We start from the raw sequence: 17,764 nt of genomic DNA on the forward strand, positions 1-17,764 counted from the left end.
GATGGGCACCATCCAAGGAACCAGCCTTTAGAGAAAAGCCGCCTGAACACACAGGTGAGGACTGGAGACGGCTGCTGTCTCCCCGCACCCCATCCCTACACCGGGCTGCACCATACCGGGCCGCGGTGGCAAGAGGAATAAGCTGTGGGTGTAAGACTCAGTCCTGAGGGCAAACCTGCCACCTAATAGCCAAGGAGCCTTGTACGGACACTTGTTCTCATCAAAACGGAGCCTCCTCAGCCCCAGGGACGCCACCCAGTGCAGCAACGGCCCTGACGCTGGACGCATGGTGCAAGTGTCCGAGTCTCAGGGATGTCCACTGTTTCAGGACTCACATGTGTCCGGAGACCTCAGTTAGGAAAGGCGACTTAAATAAAAGCATGCTCTGACCACAATTTCTGCACAGCCCAGAAACGCCTACCCACAAGCAGTCATGAGAGGCCACAGCACCCACGGCACTCTGCTGAAGGCTGCCCCTCGAAGCCTGCCCCTTCCCTGCGAAGATTCACAAAACGACACAGCAGCATTCCAGTGAGTGGATCCATGGGTGGGGGACAGGCAGGGCTCAGGCGGACAAGCCCCACGGGGGTGGAGGGCACTAAGAGCTCAGGTGGGACCTCAGGGGTGTGTGCACGTGCGTGGGCGAGAGAACATGTGACGTGCGGCTGGGCCAAGAGAGACTGGGGAGATGTCACCAGCAGGATGGGGTCAGCTGAGCTGCAGGGCAGCAGGAAGAGGGGCAGAGGTCCCAGCACAAAGGCCCTTGGGGCCGGAGTCCCAGGGCTGCCCGGGGAGGGAAGGTGGGCGACAGTAAGCCACCCAAGGTAAGGGAGCCAGGCCACCCTCGCAAGGACTTAGATGGGCTGGGGGAGCGCGGGCTGAGACCTGGACGTGGCAGGGACGAAGGAGGGGCCACCACAGCAGTGGCCGGGAGCAGTCGGTGCCCCGTACAGCACATTCGGGAGCACCCCAGGACAAGCCAGCGGGTGACAAAGTGCTCAGACCACAGGGAGCATGGGGTCAGGGAGCCAGGCCGCCTGTCTGGTTTTTAGGCGGGTGTGTGCAGCACAGTCCACGAACCACGGACACCCATCCTCCCTGTCCCTCTGCTGCTTCCACACCCCCGCCCCGCCGCCCCCTGAATGGTGGCGTGCTGGGTGACCGGGGAGGAGATGGCTTCCGACCTTCTCACATGGTCTCACTGGGCCTCTGGAGTGGCCCTCTGGGTGAGCACCCTTCCACCGTGGGAGGGCGGCCAGTGGCTCCTGCAGACACAAGGATGCCCCTCGACTGGGGCCGCACGAGGAGGCGGGGCTGGCCACTGGACGCTCAGGGCCCCCGGAAGGCCAGAGCACCCCTACGTCTAATGAGAATCTGGTTACAAGGAGACAAGCAGAGGGACCTACGGGGAGGGGCCCAGACCCTTCTAAGTACCAGTGTCGTGCAAGACCAAAGGCGAGGCTGTTCCCATCAACAGCTCCAAGGGGGGCCACAGGTACAAGCAGGACCACATCCCCAACCCGCGCCCCGGCCGGCGCCCCGACCGGTGTGACTGGACTCGGTGTTGGGTGTTCTGGGAACACAGACAGGGACTCGGTAAGACCGTGGCACCTGTTTGATAACAGGATTGTGGGCACGCAGGACAACGTGCCTGAGCTCAGGGGACACAGGATGAAGGGTCAGGGCCCTGCTAGGATGCCAAGCAAGAAAAAGTGCATGTGTGGGGTGGGGGCGCTCCGAAGTGACCAGTGTCAGCAACATGTAAGTCTAAGTGAAGGTGCAGGTATGTGGAGGCCAGGGTGCTCTTCAACCCACTGCATCCCAAAATGTCTTCAAGATTCTAGTCAGAAGGAAAAGAGCCCTGGCGTCACAGACCAATGGTGACAGGAGGGCAGGCCCTGCCGGTGGGGGGCCGCAAGCAGCGCAGGGACCCCTGGCGTCCCATACTCACAGCCCCCGACCTTCTTCCGCAGCTCGCCATAGCAGATCAGACCGTACAGCTCCTGGGACGACTTCTTCAGCCCGCGGGAGAACACTGAAAGATGGAGACAGGATCATGCGTTACGATGGGAAGACACCCATGCCGGGGTTGGCCAGCTCATGGCACAGGACCAGCATGGGGGACATTCATGCCCCTCATCTGCAGTTTCGACCACTGCACGCTGGTCCCCCAGGACGTCAACCCTGGGGAAACGAGTGAGGCGCACATGGGAACAAGGGGCTGGTTTTCAAATTTACAAAATAAGATAAGAAGTCAGACAGAGAGACTGGGGAGGGGCTAGGAAGTGAGTCCTCACAGCAGGGGGAGAGACTGGGATGGCCGCGTGGCCAGCTTCCACGGAGGCAGAGGTGGGGTGACAGCATCTGTCTCTGCACACACAGACCCACCCGAGCTCCATATGAGGCCAGCGGCCCCGGGACCGAGGAAGCTGACCTGTCGGGCCATCTGACCACTGACCAGTGGCCCGGGGCTTGGGGCCAGACGGAAGAGGAAATGCAGCCCCCCACCACTGCAAGTACCGATACCCACTCTCCCCCTGCTCCTCAGCAAAAGACCCACTTCATTCGAGAAGCAACGCATCCAGGTCAGACAGTACACGTCCCAGCCTGCCCTGGGGCTAGACGGGGCCACTGGCCTTTGGTGTGAGCCCGAGACTTCCAGAAGCTCCTGACATGACTGAAGACTGACTCAGGACGAATGTGGCCCTCTGGCTCACCCCTCTTCCCTGCAGAGCTGCTGCCTGGAGCCGTCCTGGACACAAACATGCAGGGGACGGCAGAGCAGAAACAGGGCAGACCTGGTCCCCGATGCCCGCCCTGGACCATCTCCCTGCGGTCTTGGACATGAAAGAACAAATCTTTCTGTGCTTAAGACCGAGTTGCTTTGAGTTCCAGGTTACCTGAAGCCAAACCTGTGTGTGATCTGCCAGCCCGGGCCCAGCACAGTCTGGTGCCATCCCCACCACCTCACAGAGCAGTGACCCAGGCAGCCTGTCCCTCCACTGTCCTCACAACGGCTCTCTCTGGCTTCTCCTCAGAGAGCTCTTTTCAAACTCCTAACACTCAGTGCTTGTGATTAAGTCACCAGGAAAGGAAAACAAAAATACATTAGTAAGCGGAAAACTAGATCATTGAACGAATGATCTAAACTGAAGGTTCTGAACCTCACATAGGCTGCCAGGAGCCTGGGACTCCACTAACATCCACCAACCGCTCCTGAAGGTTCTTCAGAGAAAGACCAAGGCCTCGTCAGGACTCTCATGGGGGACCGCTGCTCAGGACACTTTGAGACGGCTAGGAAGTGGATAAACAAGCACGGAACACACAGTGGGATGGTATCGGCCATGCGAGGGAACAGAGTTCTAGCATCTGCCACGAAGTGGATGAACTGAGAAGACACGGTGCTCAGGTAGAGGCCACACACTGATACTGTTGCTATGAAATGTCCAGAACAGGCAAACCCGCAGAGACATGAAGTGGATCCGAGCTTGCCAGGGGCTGAGGAGGGGAAGGTGGCTGGGCAGTGCCAAACCCTGAGGTAACTGCCAGCACACCACAAAGGGCAGGCAGCCCTCAGGCTTAATGTGGTCACCTGGCTGCCACCAACGTGGAGAGATCACCAGGACCAGCTAGAAACCTTGGTGGAGGGGCGCCTGGATGGCTCAGTCGTTAAGCGTCTGCCTTCGGCTCAGGTCATGATCCCAGGGTCCTGGAATCGAGCCCCACGTCGGTCTCCCTGCTCGGCAGAGAGCCTGCTTCTCCCTCTCCCACTCCCTCTGCTTGTGTTCCCTCTCTCTCTCTCTGACAAATAAATAAAAACCTTAAAAAAAAAAGTAACTTTGTTGGAACCATCAGCTCAACAGAAAGAAAGCTCTTCTCATGGGATCACTGTTTTTTTTTTTAAAATGTTATTTATGTATTGGGGTGGAGGAGGGGAATGTAGGAGAAGGGACAGAGGGCGAGAGGGAATCCTCAAGCAGACTCCCCGCCAAGCAGGACGCCCGACATGGAGCTCAATCCCAGGACCCCGGGATCATGACCTGAGCCGAAGGCAGACGCTAAACCTGCTGAGCCACCAAGAAGCGCACAGGTCAGGTGAAGGACAGCGGGGACATGGGCCACTGCGGAAGGCAGGGAAGGGGTTTGTGAAGACCACAGATGTTATTAAGTCTTAGATTCGTCAGGATCTGGACCAGTGTTGATGTTTTCAAATAAACTCGTGATCTGAAAAGCATGGTCAACTAAAGACACGCACAGCCAGCAGGTACATGGACGGCATGGTGACACTCTGGTAAAGAACAAAACGTGGCTGACTGGCTGCCACACACCCAGGCCAGCAGAGAATCTTCTGTTAATGCTCATAGGAACCCCGAAAGCCAATAAACAACAGAGTATCAGCAAAAGATCTGCCAAGTATGACCTAGGGATGGTCCCCAAAGCGTGGCAATCAACAGCCCATTTCCACAGGTCTCCAGAAAGAATGGCAATCCACGTCAACGGATATGCCGTCCCAAGGTGCTGGACCCACTGTTCTTTCCTGATCTACTTTCCCCATGAAGGCACCAGGTTGGGCTGGAGGCCCCTGCAACTGGAGGGACTGGCTTGGGGTGCTGAGCCCTCCCTCCTCCCAGGTGGCTTCAATTATGTGTCACAAACACTGAGACACGTGTCCCCTGCAAGGACCTGGAAGGACACCGCTCGAGGTATCCAGTGAAGGTGCTCAAGCCGGAAAGGGACCTGGAAAGGACTCGTGGAAACAAGAGCATCGTGCTGGCCAGAGAGCAGCTCGGTGGGGCCATAAACTCGGCAGAATGAAGGCACTGCACACGGGGTCCTGCCGTGGAGAAAGACTGACCACGGGTGGGGTGTGCTCGACAGACCAGCAGGCCTGATGCTCATCCTCAGAGAGGACAATTAGCCCTCACAACGAGACGCTCACGATGAGACGCAACTAAACTGATCTCAATCCTGTAATTTACCTGAAGAAAGTGCTTCTGAAGGAAAGTGCCCTGTGAACAGGGATGTCCACAAGCGCATTATTTAAAACCACCAGAAGTGACCTGCCGGTCCAAAAGGAAAAGTAAAAACTTATTCACCTGTAGTGACATCACTCAACAAAAGGACACTCAACAGGAAGCAGAGAGAAACCCCACAGGGGCGTGAAAAGTGGCCTGCAAGCTGGCGCTCGTGGGAGGGATGAGGATCTGCGCTGAGCACATGGCGGAGGGCGTCTGGGAAGAAGGGGGGGTCTCGGCTCCCCCACTGACCGTCTCGGTGGGCGCAGGTGAGGGCCTGCATGGCTGTGCCTGGGTTTTCTCGTCTGCCCTGCGGGGGACGTCCTCAGCCACAGGCACAGAGCCGGCCCACACGCAGAGAGCAGGAGGGGCAGGGAAGGATTCAGGGAGGAATTTCCAGGAGAACAGCACAGGCGCTCGGTCTGGGAAGGTGAGCAGGAGTGCAGGTACCAGGATGGTGGAGACCCCACTCCCGCCGGCCCGCAGGTCAGCATGAGAGCACCTGGCGGGGCTGCGGGAGGGGCTGAGGCAGGGGGCAGCCCGGAGGAGGCACACCTGGTGGGGATCTTGTGATGTGAGGGGCAGCTTTGGAACGGTGGGACTGGGCCATGGGAGAACAGCGATGATCTGGAACAGGACCAACAGGGACCAGGCGGCGAGGACAGACCCGAAAAGCTCTGAGGTACAACCAACAAGACTGGTGACAGATGTCCACGGAGATTCGGAGGTAAGTATATTCAGGTGACAGGGTCAGGTAACAACTGTGACCGTCTGGAGGTTGGGTGCTCCATCCCCAAGGGCTCCCACACTGGCCAGTGGCAGCGAGGAAGGATTTTTCTAGGGCAGGGGTCAGCAAACTATAGCTCACAGGCCAAACACAGCCAATAGCCTCTTTTTGTGAAGGAACTGTTTCTGGAACACAGCAACACACACCTGCTTACCTTTTGTCTACAAATATCTTCGATAGACTGCAAACCCCAAAGCCCAAAATATTTACCATCTGACCCTTTACAGAAGGAGACTGCTTGAATCGTGCTCTCTGGGCCTTTGTCAGGCCAGAGGAGGAACCCCATGTCCCGGAATGCTGACCCGTGGGAGAGCCAGGGAGGAGAGTTGGATGGGTCAGCCTGGGGGGTCGCTGGCACACGCATGGCCGAGACTCCCCAAATGGGCCGAGAGTATGCCCACGGGACACACGGGAGGTCATCCATCAGGGCTGACACCAAGGGCTCACGGCGGCAAAGATTCAAAGCGCGAGTGACAGACCATAGCCACCACAGCTGTTCTACATCAGAACTTAGACTATTTTAACAGGAGAGTCAGAAATGAGTGAAGTTGGTAGAAGCAAATGTCCGGAATGACCGAGCTATGAGTGAAGCTATAGAAACGAAGAGCAACATCAAGAAAGGTGAATTGATGACGGAGAGGCAGGCATGACACGTGAAGACAGGAGGTAGCCACACCTCCCCTAGGGCAAAGAGGCTGGTCGGAAAGGCCGCTCTGAGTGCTGACCCAGACATGTGAACCGAACACAGGACTACTCGAGCCTGGCTTCAAACGCAGACAAGAGCCCTGAGAAAGCTAGCCCTCCCCGCTGGCCCACCACATACCAGCCGTACCCCACCCTCACCCCAAGGAGCCCCCACTTGGGAAAGAAGGGCGGGCACCGAGGGGGTCCGATTCTGGCCGGCCCGCACCCGTGGCCCGCCTCTCCTGGTCAACCGGGGGGCCCTAGCCTCCCAGCACGGGACACGGGACCAGAGCGAGCCAGGGACCAAGACGCCCAGGCACCCAGGGACCTTATAAATACACACAGCTTCCTCACCATTCAGCTTAACCGACGGTGCCCGGGCGTACCATCAGCCAAAGCGCCACGAGGCACGGTATCCCTGGCCATGTGGCCAGGTGAGAACAATGCCAGAGGGTGTGTCTTGTGGTTTGTGGGAACCAGCTCCTGACCAGCAGCCAACTGTGCCCAAGCACACTCACCGTTATCAAAGTCAATGTACTTGGTGATCTTGTGCCACGTGCGGTAGTAGAAATGCCGAACCTGCTCTTTGTTCTTCACCATGCTTGCTGGTTTGCCTTTCTTCTTGTACTTGAGGGCAATGTTGTTCTGAATGGCTTCAAAGTCTTTCCCATGCTAGAAATGAAGTCCACATTAAAAGCACAGAGGTTACAACGAGGCAGTCTCCTGCACAACACAGACACTTCCCGAGAAAGGAGAAAGGGAAAAGGAGACCACTGTGGTCAAGCAAACGTCCTTCACGGCTCTTCTTTGTATATGAAATTCAACCCTCACCTCCCTAGAACCTCAGGTTTTAACTCAAATAATGAACAAAGCAGCAGTGGAAACTCAGGGATAGGAGACCAAAGAGGAAAGAGCCCTGGAGTAGGAGAGCACAATACTCATCCCTCAGACGGAAGGGCCGAGAGACCACGAAAGAAGACCGCTCGGTGAAGACAATCATGGGAACACAGAACACAGACTACAAGGACAGAGGAGCTGAGGGTGCTCTATACCTGGCCTCAAAACAATACGTCAACTATTCAGAAACATCCTCACTGCTTCGACCAAACGAAACCTAACCTATATTCACAGGGACAGCAAATATGAACACTTAGTAAGAGAACCACACATCTATGGGCCATCCCTTCCTTCAACATCTCCTCATAGGAACTGAGATTTTCTGGCATTTTCAGAACGGAAGTGGTGTTCCAGAGAACAGTCACCACCAGCGCTGTGTGGGAGCTTCTGATACTTCATCGAAGCCAAGACAGAAGTCCTGGGGAGGGCCCAGAGGTGACAACAGACCAGCAGACCAGCAGCACAAGCACCCCCAGCACCCCTTTCTTGGCTTCTAAATCCCACTTCCCAGAAGGAACCAGGGTGCCTTGAAGAGATGGGAGCAGGGAAAGTACCAGTGAGTCTGGAGTATCTTGCTGTGCTGGAACGTATGCAAGTGCTTGAGCATGACAGGAGCCAACCTGAAGAGGCTCCCAAACCTGCAACAATTTGGGCAACAAAACCAACAGGGATAGGAACGGATTTTGACATAGAATAGGCTACATGTCCTTGAGTCCACACAGATAAAAATAAATCACTGCATTCGTACCTAAATGGGGGGAGAAGGGAGAGCTTTTTCTTGCACGAGATCTCTAATAAATGTAGAAAAAAGAATGGTCAGAAAATCATCATTAGGCAAACAGTGTAATCATAGTTATTTCAGGTAAAAAGTGGCATGGTTGCTAAAGTTAGTGGAGAAAGAAATGAAAAACAGGATATTTACATAGTCTCAAAGTAAAAAGGGAAAAAAAAAAAAAAGACTAGTTGGTACAGGACCCAGCAGGTGCCATCTGAATGCAATAATCAAGGTTCATACCACCAGACAGGATGGAGCACATCACGCGCTCTGGACAGGACGCACCCAGGACAGCCTGGCACTCCTGTGGGATTCTTGACAAAAATGCAAAATGTACATTTAATTATGAGGTAACCTCAGAGATGCCCACACTGACGGCATTCCACAACCTAACAGACCAGGAATCTTCAAAAATGTCAGGGTCTTACGTGAAAAAATGCTCAAAATCACTCGGCATCAGGGAAATACAAATCAAAACCACAATGATACCACCTCACACCTGTCAGAATGGTTAAAATTAACAACCCAGAAAACAACAGATGTTGTCGAAGATGCGGACAAAGGGGAACCCTCTTACACTGTTGGTGGGAATGCAAGCTGATGCAGCCACTCTGGAAAACAGTATTAAAAATAGAGCTACCCGGCCGCCTGGGTGGCTCAGTTGTTAAGCATCTGCCTTAAGCTTGGGTCATGGTCCCGGGGTCCTGGGATCAAGTCCCACATCAGGCTCCCTGCTTGGCGGGAAGCCTGCTTCTCCCTCTCCCACTCCCCCGTTTGTGTTCCCTCTCTCGCTGTCTCTCTGCGTCAAATAGATAAATGAAATCTTTAAAAAAACTAAAAAAAAAAAATAATAATAAAAACAGAGCTACCCTATGACCCAGCAATTGCACTACTGGGTATTTACCCCAAAGATACAAATGTAGTGATCCGAAGGGGTACATGCACCCCAATGTTCATAGCAGCAATGTCCACAATATCAAAACTACGGAAAGAGCCCAGATGTCCATCAACAGATGAATGGATAAAGAAGATGTGATCTATATATACAATGAAATATTACGCAGCCATCAAAAAGAACAAAATCTTGCCATTTGCAATGCCATGGATAGAACTAGAGGGTATTATGCTAAGCAAAATAAGTCAGTCAGAGAAAGACAATTATATGATTTCACTCACATGTGGAATTTAAGAAAACAGATAAATGTAGGGGGAGGAAAGGAAAAATAAGATGAAATCAGAGACGGAGGTAAACTATAAGAGACTCTTAACTCTAGGAAACAGACTGAGGGTTGCTGGAGGGGAGGTGGGGGGGATGGGGTAACTGGGTGGTGGGCATTAAGGAAGACACACGACGGAATGAGCACTGGGTGTCATATGCAAATGATACATCACTAACTTCTACTCCTGAAACTAGTAATACAGTACAGGTTAACTAAACTGAATTTGAATTTAAAAAAAAAAAAGCGTCAAGGTCTTGAGAGACGGAAGAAAGGAGGCAGAGACTGAGGGCCTGTCTGCGTGTGGAGGGCTCAGGAGTCATGACCACTGAATGCAATGTGGGACCCTGATCTAGAAATGACATCAGTGGGAACACCAGCTAAACCTGAGTAAGGCCCACAGGTCAGTAAATGCTACAGTATCCACGTCGAATCTCCTCATTGTGCTGGTAACAGTGACATTATGTGAACATCAGGAAAGGGCACATGGAATTCTTTGTACTTGTTCTGCAACTTTTTCTAAGTCTGAAATGGTTTTAAAGTGAAAAGTTAAAGTATAAGAAATCTAAGAATTAAAGCTTCTTCACTGTTATAAAAATAAAGAACATAAAAAGGTATCTCGAATGCCCTCCTCTGGGTGCGCCCTCCCCCACAGGTCCCCCCTCAGCCCCTGATCAGAACCATGATGGAGCAAGCCCAGACAGCCTCTCCGTCCCTCAGCTCCCCTGTGCAGCAGGGCAGCAAACCCAGACAGGTGCGCGCTCGCCAGCCTGGGACCAGAATCTGGGTCTGGTGACTCTCAGACTATGCTGCCTTCTGAATTCTTGTGGCATTTGTTAGCACAGGCTTCCTGACTGCGCCACCTTTTATGTTCCTGCTGCATTTCCCTAATCAGGCTGTCAACCCTTAAGGGGGACTTCTTTGCATCCTAGCACTCCTGTGGTGCTCTGGATGCAGATGAACCTTTAGCAATTATCTACGCGGTGAGAAGTAAGCACAGGATGCTGGCTATGCGGCTGTAGGGCAGGAACCACAGACAGAAGAAGGAAAACGAAAGTCGGTGACTGGCTTACTCGAAACAGAGTAAGAGGGTGTCAAGGATGACATCACTACAGGCACTCGCCCTGCTGGCCGCCCCACCAGCTCCCTGTCATGGGGGCCACAACCCACACCCCTGGCCACAGGAAGTGTGGGACAGGCCTGGCCCATCTGAGTCTTCCCAGACCTGTCCCAGCTGGAGTGGGTGGTGGGGGTGGCACTCTCGTCTCTGAGCGCTGTCAAGAAGGAGGCAGTAAGCACAGCATGTCACCGCCCGCACGCGGGGTGACACAGCCTCCATGACATCGTTGGGAGTTCCTGCATCCAGTCGGGCTTCAGCCAGTCCCCCGCCCCGTCCCTCTAGGTCATGACAGCCTCTCTGTGCTGAGCTGGGTCGTCAGACGTGTGCACCGGAAGGCAGGGATGATGGCACATACACTGCAGAGCAGAGACCCGTGCTGAGCTCCCATACCCCACCTCACATACACTGTTCAGTCACAGCCCCCCAGCTCATCAGCCCTCCATCAAGACCCCGCCAGGGTCCCGCTGCGCCTTGTGCAGACACACCAAGTGTCAGCTGTAAAGTACGCACTCATGCCTCCGCCCCAACGTGCGCACGCACATGCACGCACACGCGCACGCACATGCACACAGTGCACACACAGCACATGTGGGCTACACAGCACCAACTGTGGAAAGCAGGAAGTGACCACAACAGTCAGAGACTGTTCATCAAGGATTTCAGGAGACCTCCAACACCTATCTAGCAGAAAATGTAGAACAAGAAGGCTGGCCCAGCGAGAAGTGAACGAACTAATTTACCTGAAGAAAGGCAGGGTGGGTCACTGACGGGGAATCCTTCCCCCACTTTTAATCGACAAGCACAGCTCCGGCCTGCATTCTGCACCCGGGTGGCCAGACCCCCGCAGAGCCGCGATCTCCCCAGGAAGGACCACAGCAAAGCTTGCAGGGGAGCATCAATCAGCGGCACGATGTGACAACGGTCCTGGAGCCTTCAGTCTTCTCTGCCTGACCAACTTCAAAGAAGCACAGTCTGGGGATGTAACTATACAAAATCAGCCCCTAGGCTATCCTCTCAAACTGTCACAGGGAAGAAAGAGAACACATCTGAACTCGCTTGAAGGACTCTGTACCTACAGGAACAAGCCTCAAATATACACCTCATGGTCTCCCTGGACGACGGAGTCCGTCGACACGGACAGACGGGCCTCCTCCAACCAGGACGGCAGAACCGAAGTGGTGGCCCCCTGAAGTGAGAAGGGCAGCCACAGGACTATTCTGACACCAGCATTGAGTTCTAGCTCCTCACCCTTTCTAATCTCTCATGGACACTTCAGATCATCAATTCCAAAGCCCCTTTCTGCTATGAGCCCTGTTTGCCAAGCTTGGCAAGACTTTTCCATCACTGCTATCACTATTAAAGGAACAGGCTCGCTGACTGAGTAACCTACTCCTGACACTATAGCCCAATGAAGCAGTCTAAAATATGGAATCTGCACAAAGATGTTCAGTGTAGCATCGCTTACAACAGAACCTGGAAGGAACCACAACAACCAAGGATACAAGGATGGTGAAAGAGAGTGAGGACTGGCTAGAGGGCAAACACTCAAATGTCTCGGGCCACTCAGTATTTGCTGGAGCTGCCACTGTCCTCAAAAGCGGCCAGAAACTATATACAAGTGAATGGACATGGCTGCGTCCCAATAAAGCTTTATTTATAAAAATGGGCAGCGAGCATGCAAGCCACAGGTTGTTTTCATCTGAAGTAGAATATTTATAGGCACTAAGAAAAATACTGAGCATAAGAACTGTAACCTACCATGAAAGTGCATTTGACATTAAAAGGAGTATGTTCTCCATAGTTACAAACACATGAAAAAGCAAACCGTGGAAGTGAAAACAGCTGGTAGGGAGCACAGGTGCTTCTTTGGGCAGTGGGATCCGGGAGCAGCTTCTCTCTACTTTTAGGACTTTTGATTCTGTCCCAGGTCCACTGTGACATCTCTCGGGGTTAAGCTGCCTGCTCTGACTGATGTGGCAAGTGTCCCCTTGTCCCTCCCCATCAGGGGCCACTCCTCTGAGGAGCCCTCTCAACTGCAAGGGGAAGGCCCAGAGACAGGCTCCACTCTTCAGTCAAGAACGTATCTCAGGGTGCCTGCAGGGCTCAATAGGTTAAGTGTCCAACCCATGGTTTCAGCCCAGGTCATGATCTCAGGGTCATGAGATTGAGTCCCATGTGGGGCTCTGCGCTCAGCAACGAGTCTGCTTAAGATTCTCTCTGCCTCTCTCTGCCCCTCCCCCTGCTCTCACTTGCGCGGATGCTCTCTGAAAAATAAATAAAGTCATTAAAAAAGAGAAAAAAGAATGTACCTGAGACAACGGGTAGACTCTTGGGAGTAGAAAGAAATGAATCAAACAAGAACACCTCCTAACAGCCACTTCACTAGCATCAGCGTTTAGAAGTCACAATGAGGGGATAAAGGGCCAAGGTCAGAGGGCGAGTCCGGGGCCTTGGGGACCCACGCCTGCTGCCCGCGAGGGGCTCCCCACTGAACTGCTGACCTAGTAGATCTTGCAGCCACGTGGTCAGCAAGGCAGAGGCCAACAGAAACAGAAACACGGACAAAGTGGAAAGAGACTGAGACTTTCGGCCGCCTGTCCTGGCCCCAGAGCTCACCTCATAGAGCCCCTCGAAGAAAGTGTTCTTATCCTCTGTGCTCCACGACTCCCACTGCCGCCGGGCCTTCTTGCCTTCTTCCTTCTCACCGCTGGAAGACCCCAAGTTCCGGGAAGAGGAGCGAGAGCCCCCCGCAGGTGCAGCAGGAACAGCCCCAGACCCATTTCCGGACGATGATCCGCCACTGTCAGCTCCTTGGAAAGAAAGAACCATACGGTGACCTCTTCCAGAAGGCAGCAGAGCTCAGGAAGGCCCCACTGCACATGCCTCCACTGGGTGGCGCCACCATGGGACGCCCGCTAGCGCTATTCGGCAACGACCTCATCCCGACCTGACCTCATGACTCTTTCCAACCTTTTTACAGGGAGAAAAAGAAGAGCGAGCTCTCTGCAGACCCACTGAAGGAGCATGACCACCACGTCCCCACCAGAGGCCGACAGCCCTTTGCCCCCATGACCTGAAAACCCACATCATATATTACAGTGTCTTTCTCCAACGTGTTTGGGATGAAATAAATCTTGTCTTTTCAAATCAACAAATTGAAATTCAAACTCAAGAAAACATCTGAGTTTCAATGCCTTCTCTTAGATATAATCAATACTTCAGAACACGAATCATTTGATGCCTTTAAAACAATCTTTAAAAGGTCTTGGAACTCCTTTTTCTTGATTAATTTTCACCAACAAAATTTAATGACAACCTCACAGCTGCTCTGAAAATATCAGTTCCTAATCTCACGACGAGCCCTTGGAAGCCATGCTGAGAGGGGAGAGCAGGATGGACTGCGCGGGGCTGCCACGGACTGACAGCTCCATGCTCCTGGGAGAACAGAGGCAAAGTCACAGATAAAAACCTTTTGTGACCCAATCTTCCCACCCATCTGGTCCCTTCCTCAGAGTGCAGGGAAGGCTGGGCACACCCCTGCAATGACTGGAATTTCATCCTATGGAACTTCAGGACCATCCATGGTGAGCAATCATCAAACTTTGAACAGTTTGGGGGGGGGGGCCAGGGTGGTAAAAATAAAATCATAAAAATAAAAGTGTTTTGAAAAGCAAAAGTGAGGGCACCTGGGTGGCTCAGTCGGTTGAGCATCTGCCTTCGGCTCAGGTCATGATCCCAGGGTCCTGGAATCGAGTTCCGCATCGGGCTCCCTGCTCAGAAGGAAGCCTGCTTCTCCCTCTCCCTCTGCCCCTCCCCCCGCTTGTGCGTGCTCTCTCTCTCTCAAATAAGTAAAATCTTCAATAAAAAAAAAAAGCAAAAGTGAAACAAATGCAAATTATCGTTAAAATGCTTTCCTAGTGAGATAATCATGAGCTTTTCTTTTCTTTTTTTTAAAGATTTTATTTATTTGACAGAGAGAGACACAGCGAGAGCAGGAACACAAGCAGGGGGAGTGGGAGAGGGAGAAGTAGGCTTCCCGAGGAGCAGGGAGCCCAATGCAGGGCTCGATCCCAGGACCCCGGGATCATGACCTGAGCCGAAGGCAGATGCTTAACGACTGAGCCCCCCAGGTGCCCCAATCATGAGCTTTTCGAGGGAGGTCCTCTTCCTGGGCAATCAGGGGCCTCCCTACGTGGCTACACTTCCCTCATCCCCTTGACAGGGGTCTGCCTCCAGAGCAGGGACGAAAGACAGGGATTTCACAGAAAATCAGAGGAAGTGAAACATTTTAAGTCCACTAATCCATATACACTTGCAAAGACCATCCCTGGAAAAACACAAGCCATGGGGCAGGGGTGGCCCGAGGGACAGGGGGAGACAGGGTCACCATGCTCTAACACACGTGTTGGACCTCCCCCAGAGCGTGCCACGGACCTATGTTAGATCAGTTAGCTATTGGAGAGCAGAATGTGTGGTCACACATGCAGAAAAATCACGCCGCTACATAAAATGGGGGATATTCTCTTGTGTGGAAAAGTGCACCAGTTTGGTGACTTCAGAAGGCAACGTGACTGGGTCCCAAAATCGTTGTTTATCCCACTGCACTGTCCAATTCAGCTGCCACCACCCAAGGCGTAAATGCTGATGAATTAAAATTCAATAAAACAAAAAACCCAGTTCCTCATTCACACCAGCCACATTTCTAGTGGCCAATGCCCACGTGCAGCTCGTGGCTCCCGTGCTGGTGAGCACAGAGTATTTCTAGCATCGCAGAAAGTGCCAGCGCTCTGTCCGAGAGCTTGACAATCATGGTCCGCAGTGCCCCGATAGAGTAAGATACCGTCAGGCTCCGGGTGTCGCAGCCCCACCAGCCCTTCCTCCAGCTGCTCCTCCCCCCGGCCCGCAGGCACAACAGGTGGCAAGCTGCTGCCCGGTGGGCTAAGGGTGTATTCAATACACATCTGACTTGGTCCATTCCTCACCAAACCAAACCAAACCAAACCCAAGACATAACCTAATTAGTGAACACAGCACTTCCCAAGATGTCTCCAACAGGTGGTGACTTTCAAGCACATTTGCAGGGATGACCGGCTTCAGGCCATTTCCCATCGCCTCACAGACGCTTCTGCTTCAAACGCAAGGCCAGGTCGCGGCAGCCATTCAGGACACGGCTCTTACGCACCGGAAGGGCCTGCTGATTTGGAGCCTATAACCCCTCAGGTGGAGTTATCTGAGGAAGGGCTGCCGTCCACCTCTGCGCCACCCACAACAGAGTACGTCAGAGTCATTTTCAACTTCTGATGAAACATTCGTTAACTCTCTTTTTTCCAAAACAAGAGCAACTTGCTAACTAGCCCAACAACAATCACAGCTCAGGTTTACCTCTCTGCCAGCCCACAGCAGTATCGGACTTACTTGAAAGGAACAGATGTATGTTTCTGAGAAGTCTATAATGCAGATGTCTGGCTAGCTCTTGTGAGATTTCACTGGATCACAGGACCAGTGAGACCCAAGACAAGGAGAATGAACAGTGAAGGAAAACACAATGGAAGCTTTCTGAGCTGGAAGGACCCTCAGAGATAGAGAGCAGGATAAAGAAAACATATGAAAGGTCAAAACGTTCAAAAGCGAAAACCAATCACCCCAAGTAACCATTTCTAACGTTTGGTGACCATGATTCTAGACCTTGAATGCTTTTTAAAAGTAAACTAGAATCACAAAACTTCAGAGTAGAAAGAGAACAGGCCATCTGGTCCATCCCCCAAATTTCAGACAAGAATGGCTCAGCGCTTCACTTCAGGCTCATCCAAGCACACCAGCTCAAGCAGAAACAAGAAATAGGACCAGAGAGACCGTGGGGGAACGCGACAGTGGGCCCCTGGGTAGGGGGCCTCCCACCTGTGCAGAAGCATTGCAATAAAAACAGTGATGAGTGAAGGGGGAGAGAGAAGCAAGCAAGGACAGAAGTGGGAAGGCCGGAGGCAGAAAGAGAAGACCACTATGAACAAGACTGGGTGGGTACAGGGGCTTTCTCCGGGGGTAGGGGGGTGGGGGCAGCAGGTGCAAGAAGCCCAGCAGAAAAAAGTAGAGGACCAAAGTCAATGCTCTGTCTGCAACTAGTTTCTGAGGCCACAAAGAGAGTGAACAAGGGTCCACGTGATGAGAAGTCGGTATCCAAGGAACCTGCAGGGAAGCAATGTACAAGAATAGGATCCCAACAGCAAGGTCTCTGAAAGCAGAACAGTGTCTGACTTTTCAGTGCCCAAGCCTGGCACCAGGCCTCAAACACAGCAGATGCTCCACAACAGTTCAGAAACCCACGGAGAGCAGGGCAGGGGCCCCTCACCCGCCCGAGACCCAATGCCTCCAACAGAGCCCACTCTTCCCTGTCAACCTACTTCTGTGTCACAGTCCTCCAGCTGCCCAGGGGCCACCCAGCTTCTCCTGTCCCCATTTCTGTGGCCATGTTCCCAGGCCAGCTCCATACCACCCCGAGTAAGATAACTTTAACAGCCTCCTCCCTGGTCTCCAAATCACCAACCCCGGCCACAGCCTGTTCTCCAGGGCTTGCATTTGAGGGATGCAGACATGTGGCCGCGGTCTGCCTTCCGAGGCTGCACGGCTGCCCACTCTGCCTCTGGACAAGCTAGGCTGCCTGCTTCCTCTAGGTCCCCGCCATCACACATCTCTGAATGAGCCTGGAACCCTATCACCCATGCCCCTCACACCACCTGAAGTGGAGGAAACGATCCCTATCTTCCAAGTGGGGGTGCTTAGGCTTGGGGGGGGGAGCAGCTTGCCCGGCATGCCACACGGCTGCTCGGACCCAGGAGCGTGCGGCTCCACGGCACCTCGGAAGCACGTGCAAATGCTTTGCTCCTTTCTGTCTTCTCAGCGCGTAGCTATTGCCCACATTTCAGAGATGGCCCAAGGTCACCGGGCAGCTAGAACCAAGCCTGGGCATCTTCCTCTTGAGCCACATGACACCATGGCGGCTGCCACCCGTGTCACGGATGCTTCTGTATCTTTACTCCACACAGAGCTAAAGGATCCAGGGGTTTGGAGGGGGAGGGAACTGGACCTTGACACCCCTCCCTCTGTCCTCGACAGGTTCAGTGACTTGCCCAAAGCCACACAGCTAACAGTGGCAAGAGTTAGGATGTTGGGAGGATGTTCACCTCTAAAAACAAAACTGCGTGACTCTATTTAGGTCATAGACAGAAGATGTAACGACAATCTGTCCTATCAGGCAATAACTCACTATCCCGG

General features: G+C 53.3%; 1 protein-coding gene across 4 annotated transcripts in view; it reads right to left on the minus strand.

The window, feature by feature from the left end:
• The window catches only part of CRAMP1 (cramped chromatin regulator 1), a 57,590-nt gene that overhangs the window by 31,425 nt on the left and 8,401 nt on the right, over positions 1 to 17,764 (minus strand). For all 4 annotated transcript variants that reach the window (XM_036083328.2, XM_078074995.1, XM_036083326.2 and 1 more), the window contains 3 exons: positions 13,112 to 13,305; positions 7,005 to 7,158; positions 1,952 to 2,035 (listed from right to left, as the gene is read on the minus strand). In XM_036083328.2, the coding sequence (XP_035939221.1) occupies positions 1,952 to 2,035; positions 7,005 to 7,158; positions 13,112 to 13,305 (432 nt within the window). The remainder of the gene's footprint in view (positions 1 to 1,951; positions 2,036 to 7,004; positions 7,159 to 13,111; positions 13,306 to 17,764) is intronic.

The sequence above is a fragment of the Halichoerus grypus genome, chromosome 6 (genome assembly GCF_964656455.1).
Source record: "Halichoerus grypus chromosome 6, mHalGry1.hap1.1, whole genome shotgun sequence".
Lineage (NCBI taxonomy): Eukaryota > Metazoa > Chordata > Mammalia > Carnivora > Phocidae > Halichoerus > Halichoerus grypus.